The sequence below is a fragment of the Pelophylax lessonae genome (assembly GCF_965119305.1).
Source record: "Pelophylax lessonae genome assembly, chromosome: 6".
In the NCBI taxonomy this organism is placed as follows: Eukaryota; Metazoa; Chordata; class Amphibia; order Anura; family Ranidae; genus Pelophylax; species Pelophylax lessonae.
The window spans coordinates 95,564,275-95,586,388 of record NC_138773.1 but is presented as its reverse complement, the minus strand read 5'-3'; the positions used below and the strand labels follow the sequence as shown (position 1 = coordinate 95,586,388).

At 44.4% G+C, this 22,114-nt stretch overlaps 1 protein-coding gene across 1 annotated transcript in view; it reads left to right on the top strand.

Moving 5' to 3' along the window:
• LOC309558805 (cytochrome P450 2W1-like) overlaps nt 1-15,153 on the top strand; it is a 37,742-nt gene extending 22,589 nt beyond the window's left edge. Inside the window, exons 7-9 of the mRNA XM_082261866.1 lie at nt 10,691-10,875; nt 13,902-14,043; nt 14,920-15,153. Of these exons, the coding sequence (XP_082117992.1) occupies nt 10,691-10,875; nt 13,902-14,043; nt 14,920-15,107 (515 nt within the window). The 3' untranslated portion in view covers nt 15,108-15,153. The remainder of the gene's footprint in view (nt 1-10,690; nt 10,876-13,901; nt 14,044-14,919) is intronic.
• The last annotated feature ends 6,961 nt before the right edge of the window (nt 15,154-22,114 follow it).

Genomic DNA, 22,114 nt, shown 5'->3' with positions numbered 1-22,114 from the left:
AAACTGATGATACCAAATTATAGACTGTGCCATTTCCTGAGTGTTCTTCAGGACTAGGGGGAAGCAATTAAAAAGAAACGAATTTAAAAAGCATAATATTCTAAAGTTCTTTAAAGAGGAACCGCAACCAAAGAAAAAAAATTGAAAACAATTCTGCAACAACCAGAGAGATTGTTGATGAGATTTAGGGAGTTCAAATTTAGCAACAGGCTGTATTTACTATGGAATGATTTATCAGTATAACACTCACATGTGTTATGTGGGCAGCCATTTTAACTATGGGCAGATGAAGCTAGCACCTGTTTCTTCCAGGATATGGATGACAGAGACACACACACTCATATACACTCACTCATACAGAGATACACCTTGCCAGTAGATGTATCATTCTAATCCTCCTCTTGTGCCCTGTGGATCACTGGATGAAAGTCCCAGCTCACTCTTCCATACAGGTGCCTCTGGAGACACACCCCTGCCCTCCTTCTCCTCTCTCTCAACCACACACATACACACACACACACACAGATCTCAAGCCTGTGGACACACACTTTTCCACCCACCTCCTCCACATTCTCAAGCAGTGGTCCTGGGTCTCTAGACACGCCTCCCGCTCCCCCCCCCTTTGGCCCTCCTCTGCACTCTTAAGCATAGATTCCCAGCCTATAGGCAAGCTTCTCCGCCCTCCTCCTCCGCCCACTTAAGCATGTAGCTCTAAGGAGATTAAAAAAAAAAAAACACTTTCTGAAGACTCCTGGGAATTTTGATGATGATACCCCAAGTGAAATTGGCTTAGGCGATCAAAGCAGGAAGTACAGTGGGAGAATTAAAAAAAAAAAAAAGTATGTAGAAAGCCAAAATATTTGTTTTTACTATCCAATAGTATTACAGGAGGGGGCAGGATTGCATCAAAAATAATTTTAAAAATAGGCTGAAGGTCTGCTTTAAGAAAGAAATCTCTGTTTTCAGTAGGGAACACTCATGACCCCCATTCAACTCCTATTGGCTCACACACTGCCCCTCCCCTTGCTTCCGCTTCAGAAACTCACAGGATCCAAGCCTTAAGCTCCTCCTTTTTTATAACTAGTTAATGTACTATGCCTCTGTTTGACTAATCCAACTTCAGCAATTGGAGTACTCTAACAATTAAAGGAATCAGCCGAATGATCAGACAGAGGGCAGATATAACTTGAATTTTACTAAACAGGTGCAGAGTAGGATGAATGTAAACAAAGTCAAATGGCAAAAGGTGTGCATACAGTACAGAACAATATAAGGCCAAGTATGAAGGTGTAAAATGTGTAAAATGTGTTGCGCATATTAAAAATCTATAAATACTAATAAATAACTTCAATAAATACTTGGTACATATAAAGTTCAGTGGGGTGAACCTCTAATAATCTTCATTAATGTGAAAATACCTAATACTAGAAAGTGTAAACTGTGAAAAATATCCAATGAATGTGTGAATAATACAAATATACAAACTTTCAATGATTCAATAAAATTCTAATAAAAGTGCATAGTGCAAATGCTACTCAAAGTGCATCAATAAATCAACTGAAGTGCCACACCACTTTTGATAGAATACTCCACAGATAGATCCGATCATAAAGTGCAAAGTGAATAAATAAACGTGTAAAAAGATCACAAATGTCCAAAAAAAAATTAATAAATATATAGTCCTTGTGAGTCAGTGCCAATAACAATATCTTGCAGTGCTTAAAAACACTGATAGGTGGCAGGTGCTCCCCAGAGAAGTGTGTGACCAGAGTGTCACGGATCCTTGAACCACTGTGCACCCCCTTGTGAATGGACGCTCACCTTAAGGATGACAAAATCAAGCTCATCAAATAGGGGCTCCTATCCAGGGATGACCCTTCAGTGATCCTTGGCTCGCACCTTGATTTAAATGAACTTATGTATCGGAAATCCAATGAATCTCTCCAACACACCCTCTACCTTTCCAGTACCGAAGTTTCTCCGTGTTATGTGAAAAAAACAGGAAATCTCCAATAGTGCTTATACGTTTAACAATTTATTTCAATTAAAATAATTGTATCAACTCACAATATTCGGTGCATCCATGCACCTGTAACAAGTGGTGTACAATGTCTCCTTCCGAACCGCAGTAACAAAACGGGAGATGCGATGGCTGTGTGTCCTCTCCTTGCACTGCCAGCCCGACAGTCTCACACTGTGTGAAGCGCATACATAAGTTCATTTAAATCGAGGTGCGAGCCAAGGATCACTGAAGGGTCATCCCTGGATAGGAGCCCCTATTTGATGAGCTTGATTTTGTCATTCTTAAGGTGAGCGTCCATTCACAAGGGGGTGCACAGTGGTTCAAGGATCCCTGACACTCTGGTCACACACTTCTTTGGGGAGCACCTGCCACCTATCAGTGGTTTTAAGCACTGCAAGATATTGTTATTGGCACTGACTCACAAGGACTATATATTTATTAATTTTTTTTTTTTTGGACATTTGTGATCTTTTTACACGTTTATTTATTCACTTTGCACTTTATGATCGGATCTATCTGTGGAGTATTCTATCAAAAGTGGTGTGGCACTTCAGTTGATTTATTGATGCACTTTGAGTAGCATTTGCACTATGCACTTTTATTAGAATTTTATTGAATCATTGAAAGTTTGTATATTTGTATTATTCACACATTCATTGGATATTTTTCACAGTTTACACTTACTAGTATTATATCAGGTATTTTCACATTAATGAAGATTATTAGAGGTTCACCCCACTGAACTTTATATGTACCAAGTATTTATTGAAGTTATTTATTAGTATTTATAGATTTTTAATATGCGCAACACATTTTACACATTTTAGATTATTTACACTTTTAATGAGAAGTGAGGTGTTTGCGGCATTTTAAAATATCTAACATTGAAAGGTAGCTCGCATGAACTCTTTGTGTTTTCAAGTATGAAGGTGTACAAACGGAAGCCTATAGGAGCAAGGTCTCTGCAAATCAATAATGACACTGAGTGGCAGTACAAGGCTTCTATAAGGTTCTGTAGCCACAGATATTAGAGAACCACTAACCTTTCAATAAACAGCTACGTGCTCATAGCGTTTGTGAAACCATCTCTCACAGTAAAGTCCAGGGTAGGTCTGGGTACACAGGTAAAAAGCTAGAGGGATCTCTGGGCTGGCACCACAGGCAAGTGGCTGAAGGAGTCCCAGGGCTGGTAACCACAGACAGGCAGCTGTAGACGTAGAGCCACCAACTTGAAGTGCAGTAATCTGGTAGCAATTGGAGCAATGCTGTCTGCAGTGAGTGGAGCTTACCTTGAATATGTGTGCTTTGGGCTCCTGCCCAGCTGTCTGCAGGCCAGGATCAGTGGATGACAGTACACCTGACTGTAGATCATATGGCTAGCCACCTCTGCTTTATTAGGCCTTGTCTCTCTGCACTGCAGAGGGTGGAAAAAAGAAAACATATTCCCAGTCATATCCAGTGGCTTGTGGAAACCCATTGGATTGTGGCAAAAGAAGATGAAGGGGCCCACTCCACTAGAGTAATGAACATGTTACATACCAAAAAACCCTCTGGTTTTATATTGAAAAAATTAATCCTAATTGTGGAAAAAAAACACTGACAGCTCCTAAACTCTACTTAACTCTCCTAAGCTCTGATAAATGTCGGTATCCAGCGTTTAGCAGAATTTTTTTTTTTTTTTCAAGCAAAGGGCCCAAAGGGCCTGGTATGGATTGGGGGGGGGGGGGCTCCCACACAGCTTTTTCACATTTTTGTATTTCCGGCAATGTTTTCTTTTTTTTTCATCCCGCTGACAGCTGATGACTCATCCATTGTTAAGAATGCTTCCCAACCCGCTCCTTAACAGCCAGCTATTCACTGGTTGTTAAGGACACTGGTGGCCCTGCTCCTTAATGCTGCAGCTTCTAATCGTAGCTTACACTAGGCTGAACACTTATAAATGCCGGCCTATAATGCCAAAACATTAGCGTTGTTTGTCAAGCATTTCTAAAGCAGTTTTAGCTATCTAGTGTGCATGAAGCCTTAAAAAGGTCATCCATCCATCCAACTTGCAACACCAAGTAATATTCTTTAAAACATATCAATTTTATTGGTACAAACTTCATAAAAATAAAAATGGATGTCACATATTTAAATATATAAACTCATCCCTCTTACAAGAAATGTATAATTGTGGCAACCATTACATCCAATGATTAGTGTAAAGTTTGGGGGTTCTAGCTCCACCGGATTGAGTGCACAACCGTTTAAAACATAAACAAAAAGGCTTTATTTCAGCAAACTTAAACAGGCTTCCAGCAGTGCATAAATCAAACACAAAATAAAGTCCGCTTTTCTTCAGCACAAAGGAATAAAGCAAGAAAAAAGGCACATACGGTTTTGTGGATGGGTCTTCACCCCAAGGTTTGTAACAGTCCTTAATAGACCTCTCAGCAGCTTCCAGCAAACTTGCAGCTCCTTCAGACAGGTGCAACCACCAAACTACTCCTCCCCCACACTCACCTATTGCTGCTTCCTGTCTCTTAAGGACTGCTTCTCATGGGTCTTAACCCTGTGTGTGCTGGAATCCCTTATGGTCAGGGGTGGGGGCTCTTTCCCACCCGAATATCACTACAGAGCCCCCCAAATTCCGGGTCCCAAATATCTCTCTATTCAACCCAGAGAGAACTGCGATTCAGTCCTCCTGATTTTAGCTATTTCCAGGAATTTCTCACCCGTCTTGGGTGACCCCCTGAACATTTCCCAACTTCCCTTAAAGAGACCACAACCCAAACACAGGAGATATATAGCGACTGTCCAGGACCCAACCTTGGCGTCCTGTACATATCCCCCCCCTCTGCCTCAACGCGGAGGTGTTGGAGGCACCACTCGACAGCATACAGTGGACTCGGGAGAGGGCATCGGCATTCTGATGCTGTCTCCCGGGTCTGTGTTCTACCACAAAATTAAACTCCTGGAGAGAAAGGAACCACCTTGTCACCCTGGCATTGGTGTACTTGTTCTGTCTCATCCAGGTCAATGGGGCATGGTCTGACACCAGGCGAAACCTCCTACCTAGGAGAAAATACCGTAGGGAGTCCAAAGCCCACTTGATGGCAAGACACTCCCGCTCCACCACAGCGTAGTTTCTCTCTGCTGTCGTTAGCTTCCTACTCAGAAAAACCACGGGGTGTTCTTCCCCATTGACCACTTGAGAGAGGACCGCTCCTAATCCTTCACTTGAAGCATCTGTCTGCACTACAAAATCCTTGGAGAAATCGGGAGCTACGAGCACCGGATGTTGGCATAATGCCGCCTTAAGCTTCTGAAAAGCTTCTTCGGCATTCGCGCTCCACTTTATCATCACTGACTTTCTACCTTTGGTCAAGTCAGTCAATGGTGCAGCAATGGTGGCAAAGTTGGGGACAAACCTCCGGTAGTAGCCAACTATGCCCAAAAATGCTCTGACCTGCTTTTTGGTTAGGGGACGGGGCCAGCCCTGTATGGCTTCTACCTTATTCATTTGGGGTTTAACCAGCCCTCTACCCACAATGTACCCTAGGTACTTGGCTTCCTCCATCCCAATTGCACATTTCTCTGGATTGATGGTGAACCCTGCTCTTCTCAAGGAGTCTACGACTGCCTGAACCTGGGGAAGATGGGACTCCCAATCAGTGCTGAAGACGACTATGTCATCCAGGTAGACGGAAGCATATCTTTGATGTGGACGTAAAGTTTTATCCATGGCCCGTTGGAATGTGGCAGGGGCAGAGTGCAGACCAAATGGCATCCTTTTGTACTGGAAGTGGCCTTCCGGGGTGGAGAAGGCTGTTTTCTCCCTGGCCTCCTTGGTTAGGGGAATCTGCCAGTACCCTTTTGTGAGGTCAAGCGTGGTGATATACCTGGCTGGACCCAACCTCTCAATTAACTCGTCTATCCGGGGCATAGGATATGCATCGAACTTGGAGATTTCATTAAGCTTTCTGAAGTCATTGCAGAAGCGAAGAGTGCCGTTGGGTTTAGGCACCAACACAATTGGACTCGACCACTCGCTCTGCGACTCTTCAATGACATCAAGCTCAAGCATTCTTTTTACCTCCTCAGACACTGCCACCCTATGAGCTTCTGGGATACGATACGGCTTTAACCGGATTTTTTCATTGGGCTCGGTTACAATGTCATGCTCAATGACATTGGTGAGACCAGGTAACCCTGAAAACATGTCCCTATTTCTTTGCAGAAATTCTTTTGCCTGTTGGGTTTGGGGCCTAGACAGGGTAGCAGCAACCTGCACCAGGTCAATCCCTGCAGGGTCCCCTGACTGGACACCTATCACTGCAGACACCTGTTCTCTGTCTCTCCAGGGTTTCAACAAATTTATGTGGTAGATCTGGTATGGCTTTCTTCTCCCAGGCTGGTGTACCTTGTAGTTCACTTCCCCCATTTTTTCCACTATCTCAAACGGACCTTGCCACTTGGCCAAGAACTTGCTCTCCACCGTTGGTATTAGGACGGCCACCCGGTCTCCTATTTGAAATTGTCTGATTTTAGCCGACCGGTTGTACACCCTTCTTTGGGCATCTTGAGCCTTCTGCAGATGCTCCCTCACCAACGGCATTACCTTAGCCACTCTCTCTCGCATTTGGGAGATATGCTCTACCACAGTTTTGTGTGGGGAAGACTCACTTTCCCATGTCTCCTTTACTAGATCTAGCAACCCCCGGGGCCTTCGCCCATACACTAACTCAAACGGTGAGAAACCCGTTGATGCTTGTGGAACCTCCCGGATGGCAAACAACAGGGCAGGGAGTAACATATCCCAATCCTTTCCATCTTTCTGGACCACTCTTTTTAACATGCATTTTAAAGTTTTATTGAACCTCTCGACAAGGCCATCAGTCTGCGGGTGATAGACGGACGTCCGCAACTGCTTAATCTGGAACAGTTTGCACAAGTCCGCCATCACTTTGGACATAAAAGGGGTGCCCTGGTCCGTCAATATTTCTTTGGGGAACCCCGTTCGGGAAAACATTTGAAATAGTTCCCTGGCAATGGCCTTAGAGGAAGTTTTCCTTAAAGGGACTGCTTCTGGATATCTAGTGGCATAGTCTAGGATGACTAGTATATATTGGTACCCCCTTGCTGACTTCACCAGGGGTCCTACGAGATCCATTGCAATTCGTTCAAATGGTACCTCGATAATTGGCAAGGGTACCAGGGGGTTTCTGTAATGGGACACCGGAGCAGTTAACTGGCAAGTCGGACAGGACGCACAATACCTTTTAACCTCGGCCTTTACCCCTGGCCAGTAAAACCGGTCAGTTACCCTGGCCTCTGTTTTTTCTGCCCCCAGGTGTCCTCCCAGTGCATCATTGTGGGCTAGATCGAGAAGCATCCGCCTATAAGGCTGGGGAACCAGCAACTGCTCAACAGTTTCCCCTCGGCTTTCAGCCACTCGATAAACCAAGTTATCTTTCAATGCAAAATGAGGAAACCTCTGGTCTGCACCTGGTATTTGTGGGATCCCATCAATAACAGAAACCTGCTCTCTAGCATTGACCAAGGTAAGATCCTGCAATTGAGCGGTGCCAAATGCACCCCTGGATACGTCCAGGTCTGGATGCACTGGCCTTGAGGAGGTTTCCCCTTCACTCTCCTCAACCTGGGACTGTGGTGGGGAGAGTTCCTCATCATCCTCTCCCAGCATAACCTGTAACGGGGAGACTTCCCCCCCCTCAGAGGTCAGCTCGGTCTTGCGACCTGAAACAGAAACAATATCGTCCACTTTAACATTTTCTGCAATGTCATTGTTAGTGACAGGTACCTCCCCATCAGGGGGTTGTGTTGTGGGGATTTCAGGCCCGGACCCCTCAGACTCTGTTCCTTCGAGGCTGAGGGTCCCCAGTCCCCTTGGTTGTCCAGGCTGTTCACACTGTACCTGGTTCCATAGTTCAAAAAACAGTGGGCAGTCCCGCCCCACTATGATATCATGTATCAAATTTCTTACCACCCCGACTTCTTGTGTCACGGAGGTACCACCATAGGCAACAGTCACTGGCACCAGGGGGTACTCTCTGGTGTCCCCATGGATACATACTACCCGTAGAGTCTTACTTACTGGGCCGAGTCTTCCGATCACCCTGGTATGTACCAGCGTTACCATGCTACCAGAGTCCAGCAGAGCCTTGGCAGGAAGGTGGTTCACCCATAGTTCACATTCAAACTGTCCGGCCGCTATATCAAGATGGGTGGCACATGCTCTTTGCACATAAAAAGAGCTTCTCCGAACAGTCCCGCACTCCATAGGCTCCTCCTGAAGTGGGCATTGTGCCCGGGTATGCCCCCAGGACCGACATCGCCAGCACTGTATGTCTCCAATCCTTGGGACAGGAACCAACCTCCGTGGTTCTGCTGAAGAAGATACCGGTTTGTGGGTGACAACGTCTGGCGGAGCTTCTCTCCTAGGTGCTGTGGCTGGCCTGGTTGCCCTATGTGTGGGTTCCCGATGCTTGGCAGGCCCGAGCAGGTCTTCCACCACAGTGTATCTTTCGACCAACTCTACCAGCTGGTCAGCGGTTGCAGGGTCGCCATGGCTTACCCAGCGCTGTAGGTCATCTGGTAGGGACCGCAGGTACCAGTCCATCACTACCCGTTCCACCATTTGCGGGCCTGTCAGCTTCTCTGGTTGCAGCCATTTTTTCACCAGCTGTACCAGTTCGTGCATCTGGGACCTGGGTGGCCGATTAGGTTTGTACCTCCAGCGGTGCACCCTCTGAGCCCGGACAGCTGTGGTCACCCCCAGGCGGGCCAAGATCTCTGCCTTCAGACGCTCATAGTCGCTGATGTGCTCAGTTGGAAGGTCAAAGTAGGCTTTTTGCGGGTCACCAGTAAGGAAAGGGGAGATAATGCCAGCCCATTGGTCACGGGGCCACCCCTCTCTCTCCGCTATCCTCTCAAAAGTTGTGAGAAAAGCCTCCACATCATCACTGGGGGTCAGTTTTTGCAAGTAATGGCTGGCTCTCACAGATACTGGGTTGCCATCGGCAATGACTGCTTGCTCTCGTCCCTGAGCCAAACGCTGTACTGCCTCCTGCAAGGCAGCCACCTGTGCTTGAGTGGACTCCTGCTGGGCAGTAAACTGAGCAGCTAGCAACCGTGTGCTTTCCTGTTGTGCCTTTACAGCCTGTGCCAGGGCTTACTGCTGCTGAGCCATTGCTTCCTCATGGCGACGGTTTGCCTCTACTGAGGCTTGCTGCTGGGTCACAGTGGCTTGCACCAGTGCTTTAATAACCTCCTCCATGCCTGCTGTTTGCAGTGTCTGAGCTGTTTTCACCCAAGACATGCCATAGGTATACTGTCTCTTTAAATGTCAGTTTTTGGTTTTAAACGGCTTTTGCGGCTGCAAAATGCACTCTGCCCGCATCCTCGACACCAGTTGTAAAGTTTGGGGGTTCTAGCTCCACCGGATTGAGTGCACAACCGTTTAAAACATAAACAAAAAGGCTTTATTTCAGCAAACTTAAACAGGCTTCCAGCAGTGCATAAATCAAACACAAAATAAAGTCCGCTTTTCTTCAGCACAAAGGAATAAAGCAAGAAAAAAGGCACATACGGTTTTGTGGATGGGTCTTCACCCCAAGGTTTGTAACAGTCCTTAATAGACCTCTCAGCAGCTTCCAGCAAACTTGCAGCTCCTTCAGACAGGTGCAACCACCAAACTACTCCTCCCCCACACTCACCTATTGCTGCTTCCTGTCTCTTAAGGACTGCTTCTCATGGGTCTTAACCCTGTGTGTGCTGGAATCCCTTATGGTCAGGGGTGGGGGCTCTTTCCCACCCGAATATCACTACAGAGCCCCCCAAATTCCGGGTCCCAAATATCTCTCTATTCAACCCAGAGAGAACTGCGATTCAGTCCTCCTGATTTTAGCTATTTCCAGGAATTTCTCACCCGTCTTGGGTGACCCCCTGAACATTTCCCAACTTCCCTTAAAGAGACCACAACCCAAACACAGGAGATATATAGCGACTGTCCAGGACCCAACCTTGGCGTCCTGTACATTAGATTTAGGAGCCCTGGTGGTGTCGGTGAGTATTCCAACTAGGGAGGCTTTTAAATGACCAACATGTGTCTAAAATATATGAAAAAGTGAATCACATACTACATACACTATATCATATACCCTCTTAACAGTTGTACTTATTATTTGTTTATGGTAACTGTATTAATATATAGCTCATTACTTCTATGTATGATTCTCTATTCAATGACCCCAACTTTGTGGCATCAGAGAGATTCCAGTCATATGCATGCAGTCCTATATCATATTGACAGCTAGTAAGGACATATTAGTATAAGTTAGCTTATATATAACAATGACATTGTCAAGAAAATGATCCCCTACCGCTACCGGTAAATTAAATCATTCATTGTGTGTGTTCTTAACCAGAGACAGTTATATCCCTTCTAATTATATACCTTCTAATACATCCTGACTACACCCAGCAGTCATGATTATGTGACAGATGGTTGATAGGTGAGAGCAAGCTGCTGAAGTTTTTGATCAGTAAGTGAATACAAATATATTAATAGTTATTCATTACAATGAATATATTAGTATGTAGATCCTTTAAAATTGTAAAAGCTTTTTGATAGTATCTAAAATCACAATATTTTTCTTTCTTAAGAAAAAGTTCAGGATGAGATTGAAGATGTGATTGGGTTGGAGCGTCCTCCGAGGTGGGATGACCAGAAGGTGCTGCCTTACTGTCTGGCAGTAGTGCATGAAATTCAACGTATTGGTAACATCATTCAATACCTAGCCCATATCACACCCACAGATATCAGCTTCAGAGGCTACACTATACCGAGGGTAAGAATTTAAAGCAGACCTTCACTCAAAGACTTTGCATCATTCTAATCATCACCACTGCCCCCCCCCCCCCCCAGGTACATATTTGCAGGTATTTTTTCTTAGTATAGATGTACCTTTTTTGATTGGCAGTCCACTAACCCGCATATGCACAGTGGTGTTTCAGCAGCCATCTTTGATTTGGGAGTCAGTTCTCACTTCTTGATCACTCAGGTGACTCCCAAATACCAGATGTTGGAGTGAGGGAAGGAAAAATGTTGGTTTAAAGGAAAACCATGCTGAACACTATGGGCCTTTAAGAGTTGCTTTTTTAAATTCAGCAGATACAGTAGTTTTCTATTTTTCCCAGACCTAGGTGAGGTTCCTACCAAATTCCTTTGCTTAGTAGAGGGAATGGAGAACTTTAGAGCAAATGGGTCCAACAGCACTGCTGAAAGTGCACTTCTGGGAACTTCTGAAAGGCTCACATTATTTCTTAAGTGTAATTAGTGATTAACAATCAGCTGCTGCCATCAATTCCTGGTTAACCCAAAAAATGTAGTGTTTTATTAATTGTTGAGGCGCTAGTTTTTTAATACAAATGTATATGTGAAACTCCTCCAATGCCAATAAATGTATGTAGCACCACCCCCTTGAGGGCTGCTGGTTAACGGATGTTCCTCTGCACTCACCTGACCCTGAGAATTATCCAACCCACTGGAGACTTTAGGTTCCAACATTGTAATTATAAACTTCAAAGACACACTGACACAATGAGAGTATGGATCTTATTGTTTTACAGGAAAAAGGGTAAATCAATAGAACTTATTGATAACAAATAGAATTCAACAATAACAAGTGTAGCAGCGTCAGTCAATTAAACCCCACCAAACACAATGGGGCTCAAGGAACCGACACTGTAAATGTAAATACTCAGAATACAGGGTGTTATATCATTATTCATTGAATAAGGTAAACTAACTATATTATCAGCTCTAACTGTCAAAGTTATTGCAGCATGTATTGACCTATGACTCTGGCTGAGTCCCTCTAAAATCAGGGCTAGCAATATCTAATTCCCACTTAATAAGAATGCAACAGTATCCTAACAGGTCCCTTTTAAGACAGCTTATGCTGAAGTTCCTGTCCTAGCAAGGCCTTGCTAAATCTTCGCTGGCAGTTGGAGCACTTACCACTCTTCAGTGTGATATTTGTAATCCCAGAGTAATTGTCTATGTGCGAACCTATCTGTGGTCAGTGTATAATAGATGTAAATTTATACTTGTGATTTAGGATTTCACCAGGCACTCTCTCACTTGATAGTGTCCACTTGTGATTATCCTGCCACCTAGGCGATGTGTTTCCTCACGCTCCTGCGTCACTGGGTATGTTTGGCACTCGGCTGTCCCGGTCAGTCAGTCCAGCTTCCCCTGTTTTCCACTCAGCTCCACTGGATCTATCACCGCCGTGTGATTACCAGCATCCGCACCACTGAGGATAGGCTCCGCTCTCCTTAGGCCGCACTCTCTTGCCTCCGTCACCGACAGTGTTCTCTCACACCTCTCTGACCGATCTGTCCTCCACAAGTCACGGAAGCAAGAGGGTGCTCACTCGGCCCAGCAGACGGGTATATCAGCTCTCCCATGATACTTCACTCTCCCGTGGCTCCCTGGGAGTATAGTCCCTCCTGCAATCCACACAACAGTCTGCTTCCAGATCCAGACTACATCTTCCACAATCCAGTTCCTCCATTTCTGGAGAAAGTCGACCCTCACTTGTAAAAACATTAAAGGGGCACTCTTGGCTGCATTATTAAATAATGGTAACTTGGATATATATATATATTTGTAATATATATATGGATATAGTAGTCCCAGCTTGGCTACATCTATAAACAAATAAAATCGCACAACCAATACTTTTTACACAAATAATCACCAAAAAAATTATAAATATGCAATATAAAAGTCTATGCAAAACAATGGCATCTTCTATTCCTCTTCTTTTTTCCTCCACATGTAAATTAGTGATGCATGCTCTTCTTATATAACAGTGCTCCACTAAAATACTGTGCTCCACCACCTAATATATAGGGGGCCACTCACCAGAAGGCTTTGAGCATCCAGGACCCTCACTGCTTTAATGCTCACCCCTATGTTTAGTTTGTAGTTAACATCCACTTTCAATTGAAAATGTAACTTGATTCTCTGGCAAAGTTGATATAGTGAAGGGTACTTGTAATGTATGGGGTGAGAGTTTAGACCTTAAGCAAGAGATCTCATGACTGGAATCATAAAGGAAGTGGTTTAAAGCTCCCACATGTAGTAAAAATGGATTGTTTTGTGTCTGTGGACTTGTCCTTTGGGCTTTTGGGATATTGGGATACAGGATATGCAAGAGCATTACAAACACTAATCACCACAGCAATCACAAAGGAATTGGATCTCCACACTTCATTTGGCTCCCTTCAATCAGCAGGCACAAGCTTATCATTCTCAGAAACCACCTCAAAACCTTTAGGCTCTGTTCACAGCAGGGCGATTTAAATCTCGGGCAGAATCGGTGAGATCCTGCCCCGCGTTACCAAATTGTGGCAAATCGTGGGACACGTGTACGATACCATTACTTCCTAATGGCACCCCAATAGCACCACGATCTTGCCCCAATTGCAATCGTGGTAAATCACAATGTGCACCGCTCAAAAGAAGCTCCTGCTTGAGAATTTATCATGTTCTCCAAACTCACTGAAGCTCACCTCTCTGTTTAATCATTGGAGCATCGTACCTGGATGTGTTTAAACCCAGGCTAAAATATACAGTATCTGTTTAAAATAGCATTTGGAGGTGATGTTTCTCTCCAGAAAACTTTAAGACAGATCCTCCTCACTTATATCTGTTAGTAGTAGTGGTTAGTGGTTATCTGTTAGTATTTATATTCATTGAGTCCTGCAGGAGAACAGCGTGTTAATTATTGTGGTTGGTAGTAGAGGGATGTTTTTGCTTCTGATATTGGAATTAAAAGTTATCCTATCTATTAATTATTAACAGGGAACCCCAGTCGTGCCTCTCTTTACATCAATTCTATATGATGAAACCAAATGGGAGAGTCCTAGAGAATTTAACCCTAATCATTTCCTTGATACTAATGGGAAGTTTGTAAAGAGAGATGAATTCTTTGCTTTCTCCAAAGGTGAGTATAAATAATTAGTCACTATGCAACTTTTATTACTAAGGGATGCGTCAGAGCCCACTAACAGCTTACTGCGCTCAGTAAAAAGGAACTGCAAAGATGCACTTATCTAACTTTTTTGCCAGTAATATACTGTATAATACCTATGTGAAACAATCTGCCTGCGGTTGCACATTGAGTGCAAGTCATTGACAGTTAGATGCCTTCTTTCTTCTGCTGTGTTTTAGAAGTTTAGATAAGCTGGACTTACACTCTTTCCTCTGCCCCCACCTGGACTGTAGTATTTGCGCAGTGCTCTTCTTACCTTGTGCCTATAAACAGACCCTAAAGTGAGGTTAAAGCAGTCAACCTGAGCCTGATCAAAGGTTCTTGTTTCCAGTTCCTCTCGATACTTTGCATTTCAGATTGCTTTTGGTTGAAGCTGGAACTACCCACAGATTCTGCTTCTGCCTGTCCTGACCTTCTGCCTGATACAATAAAGTTGCACCTTGGTGACGTTCTGGACCCCCTACTGGTGGCACAGAGGATCCACTGTGCTCCATGACACTATAAAGCAGTGTTGGTTCAAAGGATAAGGGCTTTATTGGCATCTTTAAGAGGGGATTGCAGAAGACAAGAGGAAGGAGTGAGATCTATGATTGCTTTGTGTGGTGGTCAGTATGCTTCAGAGGAGGATTGAACCACTATGTAAATGAAAGCGAATAAGGGCCAGTCCGACATAATCCCCATGCCCATTGATGCTTTGAAGGACACTGCCTGTCCCAATCTAAACACAACAGCAATAGATATAAATGCTGCACTAACTACACATGGGGTGGGATGAGCAATAAAATGGAGTGTTCATTTTAATCCTAACTTTGTTTTTTTTGCCCACAGGACGCAGGGTGTGTGCTGGGGAGAGTCTGGCCAGGATGGAGCTTTTCTTGTTCTTCACAGGAATGCTACAGAAATTTACATTCACTCCTCCACCAGGAGTGAAAAAGGAAGACTTGGACCTCACTGCAGATGTTTTCTTCATTATGAGACCTAAGAGCTACCATGTTGTTGCCACACCCAGAATATAGACAGTTGCAAATTTTAAAAAAAAATACAACATATGCAGTTTGCAATTGGTTTTTAAGAGGTCATGCATCTCAGTGGTCTGAGAAATGCCATGTAATATGTGTAAGAAAAGGGTTGTGACTATTACTTATAGATCAGTGCATGTTAGATGTGTTATTATACTTGATATTCCATGGATTGCACATGAAAACCTGGCCTACCCTCGGCTGCCCTCTTTGCTTGGATAGGTTTTCCTGTCACAGGCCCGAGATAGATGTTTGTCCTACACCCTTATCCTGCTTTTAGATGCTGGGTTCACTCTTTGAGCTGAAGTGTAAGTATCAAGGTTTTTCGCCATAATAAACTTTCTTCCTCCCCTCTCTTCGTAGGAACTTATCCATTACCATTTATATACATTTAATTTTTCTCATAATTACCTACATTTATAGATACCTTCTTGCATCAAAACGCCTAATGAAGTGGACAGCGATCCATGAAACGCATAGAGTCCTAGGATGTCAAGATATTATAATTTGTGTCAATAATGTATTTTTTGATGTATACAGTGGGTATGGAAAGTATTCAGACCCCTTAAATTTTTCACTCTTTGTTATATTGCAGCCATTTGCTAAAATCATTTAAGTTCATTCTTCTTCCTCATGAATGTACACATAGCACCCCATACTGACAGAAAAACACAGAATTGTTGACATTGTTGCAGATTTATTAAAAAAGAAAAACTGGGGTTAAAAAAAAGTCAACCCTTGCAGTGTAAGAGTGTTGGGGAGGGATAACCTATATTACTTACCTGATTCCAAGCGCTCCTCCTTCACCCAAAGCCTTGACATCATTTCATATCATACTACTAAAAACCTTGTTCAATTAGTGGCCTGCAGCACTAATCAATGTATTATGATCTGAAAAAAATATATATATATAACCACTTCAGGCCTGGTTTACATCAATGCATTTTTTAGTGCTTTTTCTGTTTTGCAGAAACACACTACAGTCCATTTAACATGGTTTCATATGGGTTAGGTTCACATTTGTTCATTGTATGGAAAGGGCCAGGACCAGCAGGTTGTATTTTTGGTTCCATAGACTTGGATGGATCAAAAACATGAAAAATGCAAAATGTACCTAGAATATGCATCAACTGCATAGGTGTGATCCAGGCCTAAAGGATGACTTCACCTATATGCAGGGAGTGACATGTTTTAGTTGCCCCCTCCCCTCCTCTGAACTCCCATCTACACAGCCTCCTCATTTAAAGGAGATTTACAGTCAAAGCTCGTTTTGTTGTACATCTCCTATTGATCACAGGAGTGCAGTTCGTTCTGCACTCCTGTGACCCGTTTTCAGCAGAGAGCGGTCTGAAGTTTGCTCTCTGCTGACGTCACAGATGTCAGTCCAGGCACCTCGTCATCACGACCATGAAGTCGGAATCTGCCAGGTGATCCTTCCACTGACAGCGAGCCACTGAGAGCCTGAGATGGCCACTCCCCACTCTTCACAGCTCAGAACTCCAGTTAGGAGGAAGAGCAGAGAGTCGGTGACTGACAGTCAGCAGCTCTCTGCTCGGGAAGCTGTAAGAACCGAGCGATCGGCAGTGTTTGCTAAAGAAGTTGAGGGTAAAGGTGATGAACTGGCCAGGCATGTCTCCAGACCTAAACCCTATTGAGCATCTGTGGGACATCCTCAAATGGAAAGTGGAGGAGCGCAAGGTCTCTAACATTCACCAGCACCATGATGTTGTCATGGAGGAGTGGAAGAGGACTCCAATAGCAACCTGTGAAGCTCTGATGAACTCCATGCCCAAGAGTGTTAAGGCAGTGCTGGGAAATAATGGTGGTCACACAAAATATTGACACTTTGGGCCCTGTTTGGACATTTCCACTTAGGGGCGTACTCACTTTTGTTGCCAGCGGTTTGACATTAACGGCTGTGTGTTGAGTTATTTTGAGTGGGCCAGCAAATTTACACTGTTATACAAGCTGTACACTCACTACTTTACATTGTAGCAAAGTTTCATTTCTTCAGTGTTGTCACATAAAAAGATATAATAAAATATTTACAAAAATGTGAGGGGTGTACTTTTGTGTGATACTGCGTGTATATATATATATATATACATACATACATACACACATGCATGTTTGTTTGAGTTTTGGGGTGCACACCCTAATGCAATAGGCTGCACACACCTATGGGTATGAGACAAGGATGCCCGTTGTCACCAGCTCTCTTTGCCCTGGTGATGGAGCCGCTTGCCACGGCCCTCAGACAGGCTGATGAAGGCATCAGAGTTGGCTCCATAGATTAAAAGCTGGCCTTGTACATGGATGACTTTATCCTCTTTTTAAAGAATCCTGGTCCCTCTCTTAAAAAAACCTTAAACATCCTCTCTGGTTTCACTGACTGCTCAGGACTCAAAGTCAACTGGGATAAATCCCAAATATTACCAATTGACACTGCGGCAAGATCCCTAATGGACCCTAATCTCTTGGCCTCTACATCATCCCAGTTGCCTTTGATTATCACTTATTGAACCTAGAGCCTTTGATACAAACTATGAAGGCTAATCCCTAATCGGGTAAATTAACTTGTTTAAAATGAAGCTCTTGCTGGCATTTCTTTATATCCTTGGGCACTCCCCAGTATGGATACCCAAAAAGGTTTTTCGCCTGATAAATACTGTTTTGCTCTCCTTTATTTGGGGCTCAGGTCAACCCAAATCTAAATTTAGGTTAACAGTGTTACAAAGACCATGGGGTAAGGATGGTCTGGCTTTTCCTGACCTTTATAAATACTTCTTGGCCGCCTTACTGTCCCATGCACATAACTGGCTAATCTCAGACGAGTCCAATGCTGCAGTGGTTCTAGAGGCAGCTTGTTTGGGCTCTTATGAGGCGCTAAGGAATCTGCTTTATCGAGGGCCCTGCGCACCTTTCCCCTGACAAAGGCTATGAAAACTGTTCTAAAAGCATGGTCCACTGCTAATTCCTTGCGCCCTTTACCTCCCAGCCATATCTCACCACATAATCCTCCCTGGTTTATTCCGAAGCTGCTGGAGTTCATGTCGGTACCTGATCCTAGCGTATGGGCATCCATTAAAACAATTATATGGTTTGCCCAACTCATACCTGTTCAGATTTTTACAGGTCAGGCATACTTTTAACTCCTAGTTTGAGAGCTCCCAGGTGACTTTCTATACTTTGACTCTGGAGCAGGGGTGGGGAACCTTTTTTCTGCCAAGGGCTATTTGGATTTTTGTAACATCATTCGGGGGCCGTACAAAATGTATGCATAAATGTAATAGGCATTGCTTTGCGGCAAAAAATGCTGTAAAAAATTGCGTGACTTTGAGGTCACAAAAGTTTGAAAGGGGCCTTCAGTAATCAAGGTGTAGTGTGCCCCCTTTCAATGCAGACTGACCACAGCATGCCCCCTTTCAATGCAGACTGACCACAGCGTGCCCCCTTTCAATGCAGACTGACCACAGCGTGCCCCCTCTCAATGCAGAGTGACCACAGCGTGCCCCCTTTCAATGCAGAGTGACCACAGCGTGCCCCCTTTCAATGCAGACTGACCACAGCGTGCCCCCTTTCAATGCAAACTGATCACAGCGTGCCCCCTTTCAATGCAGACTGACCACAGCATGCCCCCTTTCAATGCAGACTGACCACAGCGTGCCCCCTTCAATGCAGACAGACCACAGCATGCCCCCTTTCAATGCTGAGAGACCACAGCGTGCCCCCTTTCAATGCAGACTGACCCCAGCGTGCCCCCTTTCAATGCAGACTGACTGCAGTGTGCCCCCTTCAATGCAGACTGACCACAGCATGCCCCCTTTCAATGCAGACTGGCCACAGCGTGCCCCCTTTCAATGCAGACTGACCACAGAGTGCCCCCTTTCAATGCAGAGAGACCACAGCGTGCCCCCTTTCAATGCAGAAAGCCAGTGCACTTACCTGCAGCGGCGGCTTCTCCTCGAGTCCTCGGCTCCTCCTCGACCAATGGCATGGGTTCGCCTTTCAGCCAATCAGTCCGAAACCCACTTCCTGATTGGCCAGGAGGAGGATCCGTGTGACAATAGCGAATTTTCATTTTCATTCGCTATTGACACACAAATGGGTTGGCTCGGGGCGCACTGCTCTGCACCCCAGGTCCACCCTTTTCTGAAGCTTTTCTGTGACTCACACTGTCAGGATGGAGCCATTGACTCCTTCTGACAGCTCCGCTGGCATACACAGGCTCAGCGGCACGGGGGGGGGGGGAAGCAATGATTGTGCGGGCCGTAGGTTCCCCACCCCTGCTCTGGAGGATCTGCTCAGGGGCGAATCTATGGTCAGGCCTTTATCTAAAACCTATAAGAATGTATTGCCCAACTTTCACGTGGGGATGGAGTTTCTCAGTGGATCAAGTGGGTGGAAGACTTTCCTTTATTAGAGGCAAAAGATTGGGAGGATATGTGGGGGTGCTCCTCCTCTTACCTGGTCTCCTCCAGGGACAGATTAATTCAATTTAAAATTATGCATAGGGTCTATTTCACACCCATGCATCTACATAAAATATTCACTTCCATACCAAAATTCCTGTTGGAGGTGTGCTTCCCCATCAGCAGACTTTACTCATGTGTTTCGGTTCTGTCCTCAAATTAAAAAATTCTGGTCAGGGCGTGCACCCTGTCTTTCACTACTGTCCAATTACCATTAACAGTGGAGGTATGTCTGTTAGGACTTGTTAATCCTTTAGCCCCTGGCCGAGCAGTCAAAACCCTCATGGGGTTACTATGCACGCAAGGCCGTTGTTCTCTGGTGGAAATCCCCCACGGCACCTTCAATTAATTTTTTGAAGAATTTGATCAATTTGACTCTGCCACTGTATAAGGCCACTTATCTATCTCACGGCTGTGCCAAAAAATTCCATAAAATGTGTAACATATGGGTGGAAGCCTCTTCTACAAATGCAGATGCTATAGACAAATAACCAGTACACTTTCCTATTCCTATATTTAAATACAAATGTAATAGTGGTTTCGTTCCTATATACTTTGATGGGAGGTTAATCCCCTAGGTACCCGGGTCCTGGGAGAATGTGTATTTCATAATTTTCTTGAGCTTCAGCCCTGAGTTCTATGAGCGTTCCATGCATTATCCTTAGAGCCGACCTGCCTATGTGGTCTGAGCGTACTGACGTATAGGTTGTTTTCTTTTTAGTTATGGTATTTTATTTTATTTGTTTTTTCTTTTTTTTTGCTGTTTGGTTCCTGTTTTGTGTACAAGAATGTGTATTCCCGAAATGTTCTGTTTTGTACTACTTTAACTGGCAATTGCGCGGTCTTGTGACGATGTACTCAAAAAAAATCGATGCCCTTTTTTCCCCACAAATATAGCTTTCTTTTGGTGGTATTTGATCACCTCTGCGGTTTTTGTTTTTTTTGCTCTATAAACAAAAATGAGCAGCAATTCTGAAAAAAACAAAACAATATTTTTTACTTTCTGCTATAAAACATTCCCAATAAGAAAAAATAAAAAAATCAATTTTTTTCATCAATTTAGGACAATATGTATTCTGCTACATATTTTTGGTAAAAAAAATCTCATTAAGTGTATATTGGTTGGTTTGCGCAAAAGTTATCCCGTCTGTAAACTAGGGGATATATTTGTGCCATTTTTTTATTTATTTACTTATTACTAGTAATGGCGGCAATCAGCGATTTTTAGCGGGACTGCAACATTTCGGCGGACAGATCAGACACTTAACTGACACTTTTGACACTTTTGGGGGGGACCAGTGACATTACTACAGTAATCAGTGCTAAAAATATGCACTCTAACTGTACTAATGACACTGGCAGGTAAGGTGTTAACACCAGGGGGGATCAAAGGGTTAAAAGTGTGCCTAGGGGACGCGCGCGCCCCCACTATCTGCTACACAAAGCAGAGTACAGGTACTTTGTTTCGCGTAACAGAGCCGACCTGCCGCAGTATAACTACAGGGGAGGGTAGGCAAGTGTTTAAGGTATGCTTTGTAAACCCTAGTGCTTTGTTGTGTGGTTAGACGGATGACCTCCACTGTAAGCGTCAAACAAACTAGGATTTGCAAGAATCTTTGTAGTTCTATAAAGCACATTAAAAGGTTGCACATATTTTGGGGTTTGGAATTTCAAAATGCCTGATACAGAATGTTTATACGTTTAATGTACATACGAATAAAGTATTGTTGCCATCCTTATTTGCTGAGTACGGTCCCCAATTTGAAAGGCCTGTCCCTGGCACACGACCTCATTAATGTCCCTGGTGACAGTGGTGTAACGTGGGATGGCGGGGGGGGTCCGATATGTAGAGTGGCAGCAGTGTTGTTCCAGATGCTAGAATACTCTGTACATTATAGCACCTGGCACTGAAAGAAACAGGAACTGTGAGGAGGAGTGATATTAGCCTGACAGCCACTGACCACCAATGCTGATGGGGTTACTTTTACAGCCAAGCACTGACCACCAATGCTGGGGAAAGGTGGGTTATTGTTTTATCCAGCCATTGTCCATCATTGATGAAGGGGGCTATTTTTACAGCCAGCCACTGACCACCAATGATGCAGTAGATGGTGGGTTTTTGTTCCAGCCAGGAACAGGCCACCGATGCTGGGGGAGGGGGGTCACTGTTATAGACAGCCATAGACCACCAATTCTGGAGGGAGGGGAAGGTTTATTGTCACCTCAAACCACTACCCACCAATACCAATTGTAGGGAGTTATTATTACTAGCAACCACTGCCCACCAATGCTGGGGGAAGGTTAGTTGCTATAGTCAGACATAGACCACAAATACTGGGGGAGGGGTGGGTTCATTTTCCTTCAGCCATTGAACACCAATAATGAGGGGGGGGGGGGGTTATTGTTTGCGGCTGCCTCTGATCACCAAAGCTTGATGGGTTATGTTTACCACTAGCCACTCAGCACCAATGCTGAGGGGTTATTGTTACAGCCAGCCAATGGCTTTCAACACTGGGGGAGGGGTAATTGTCA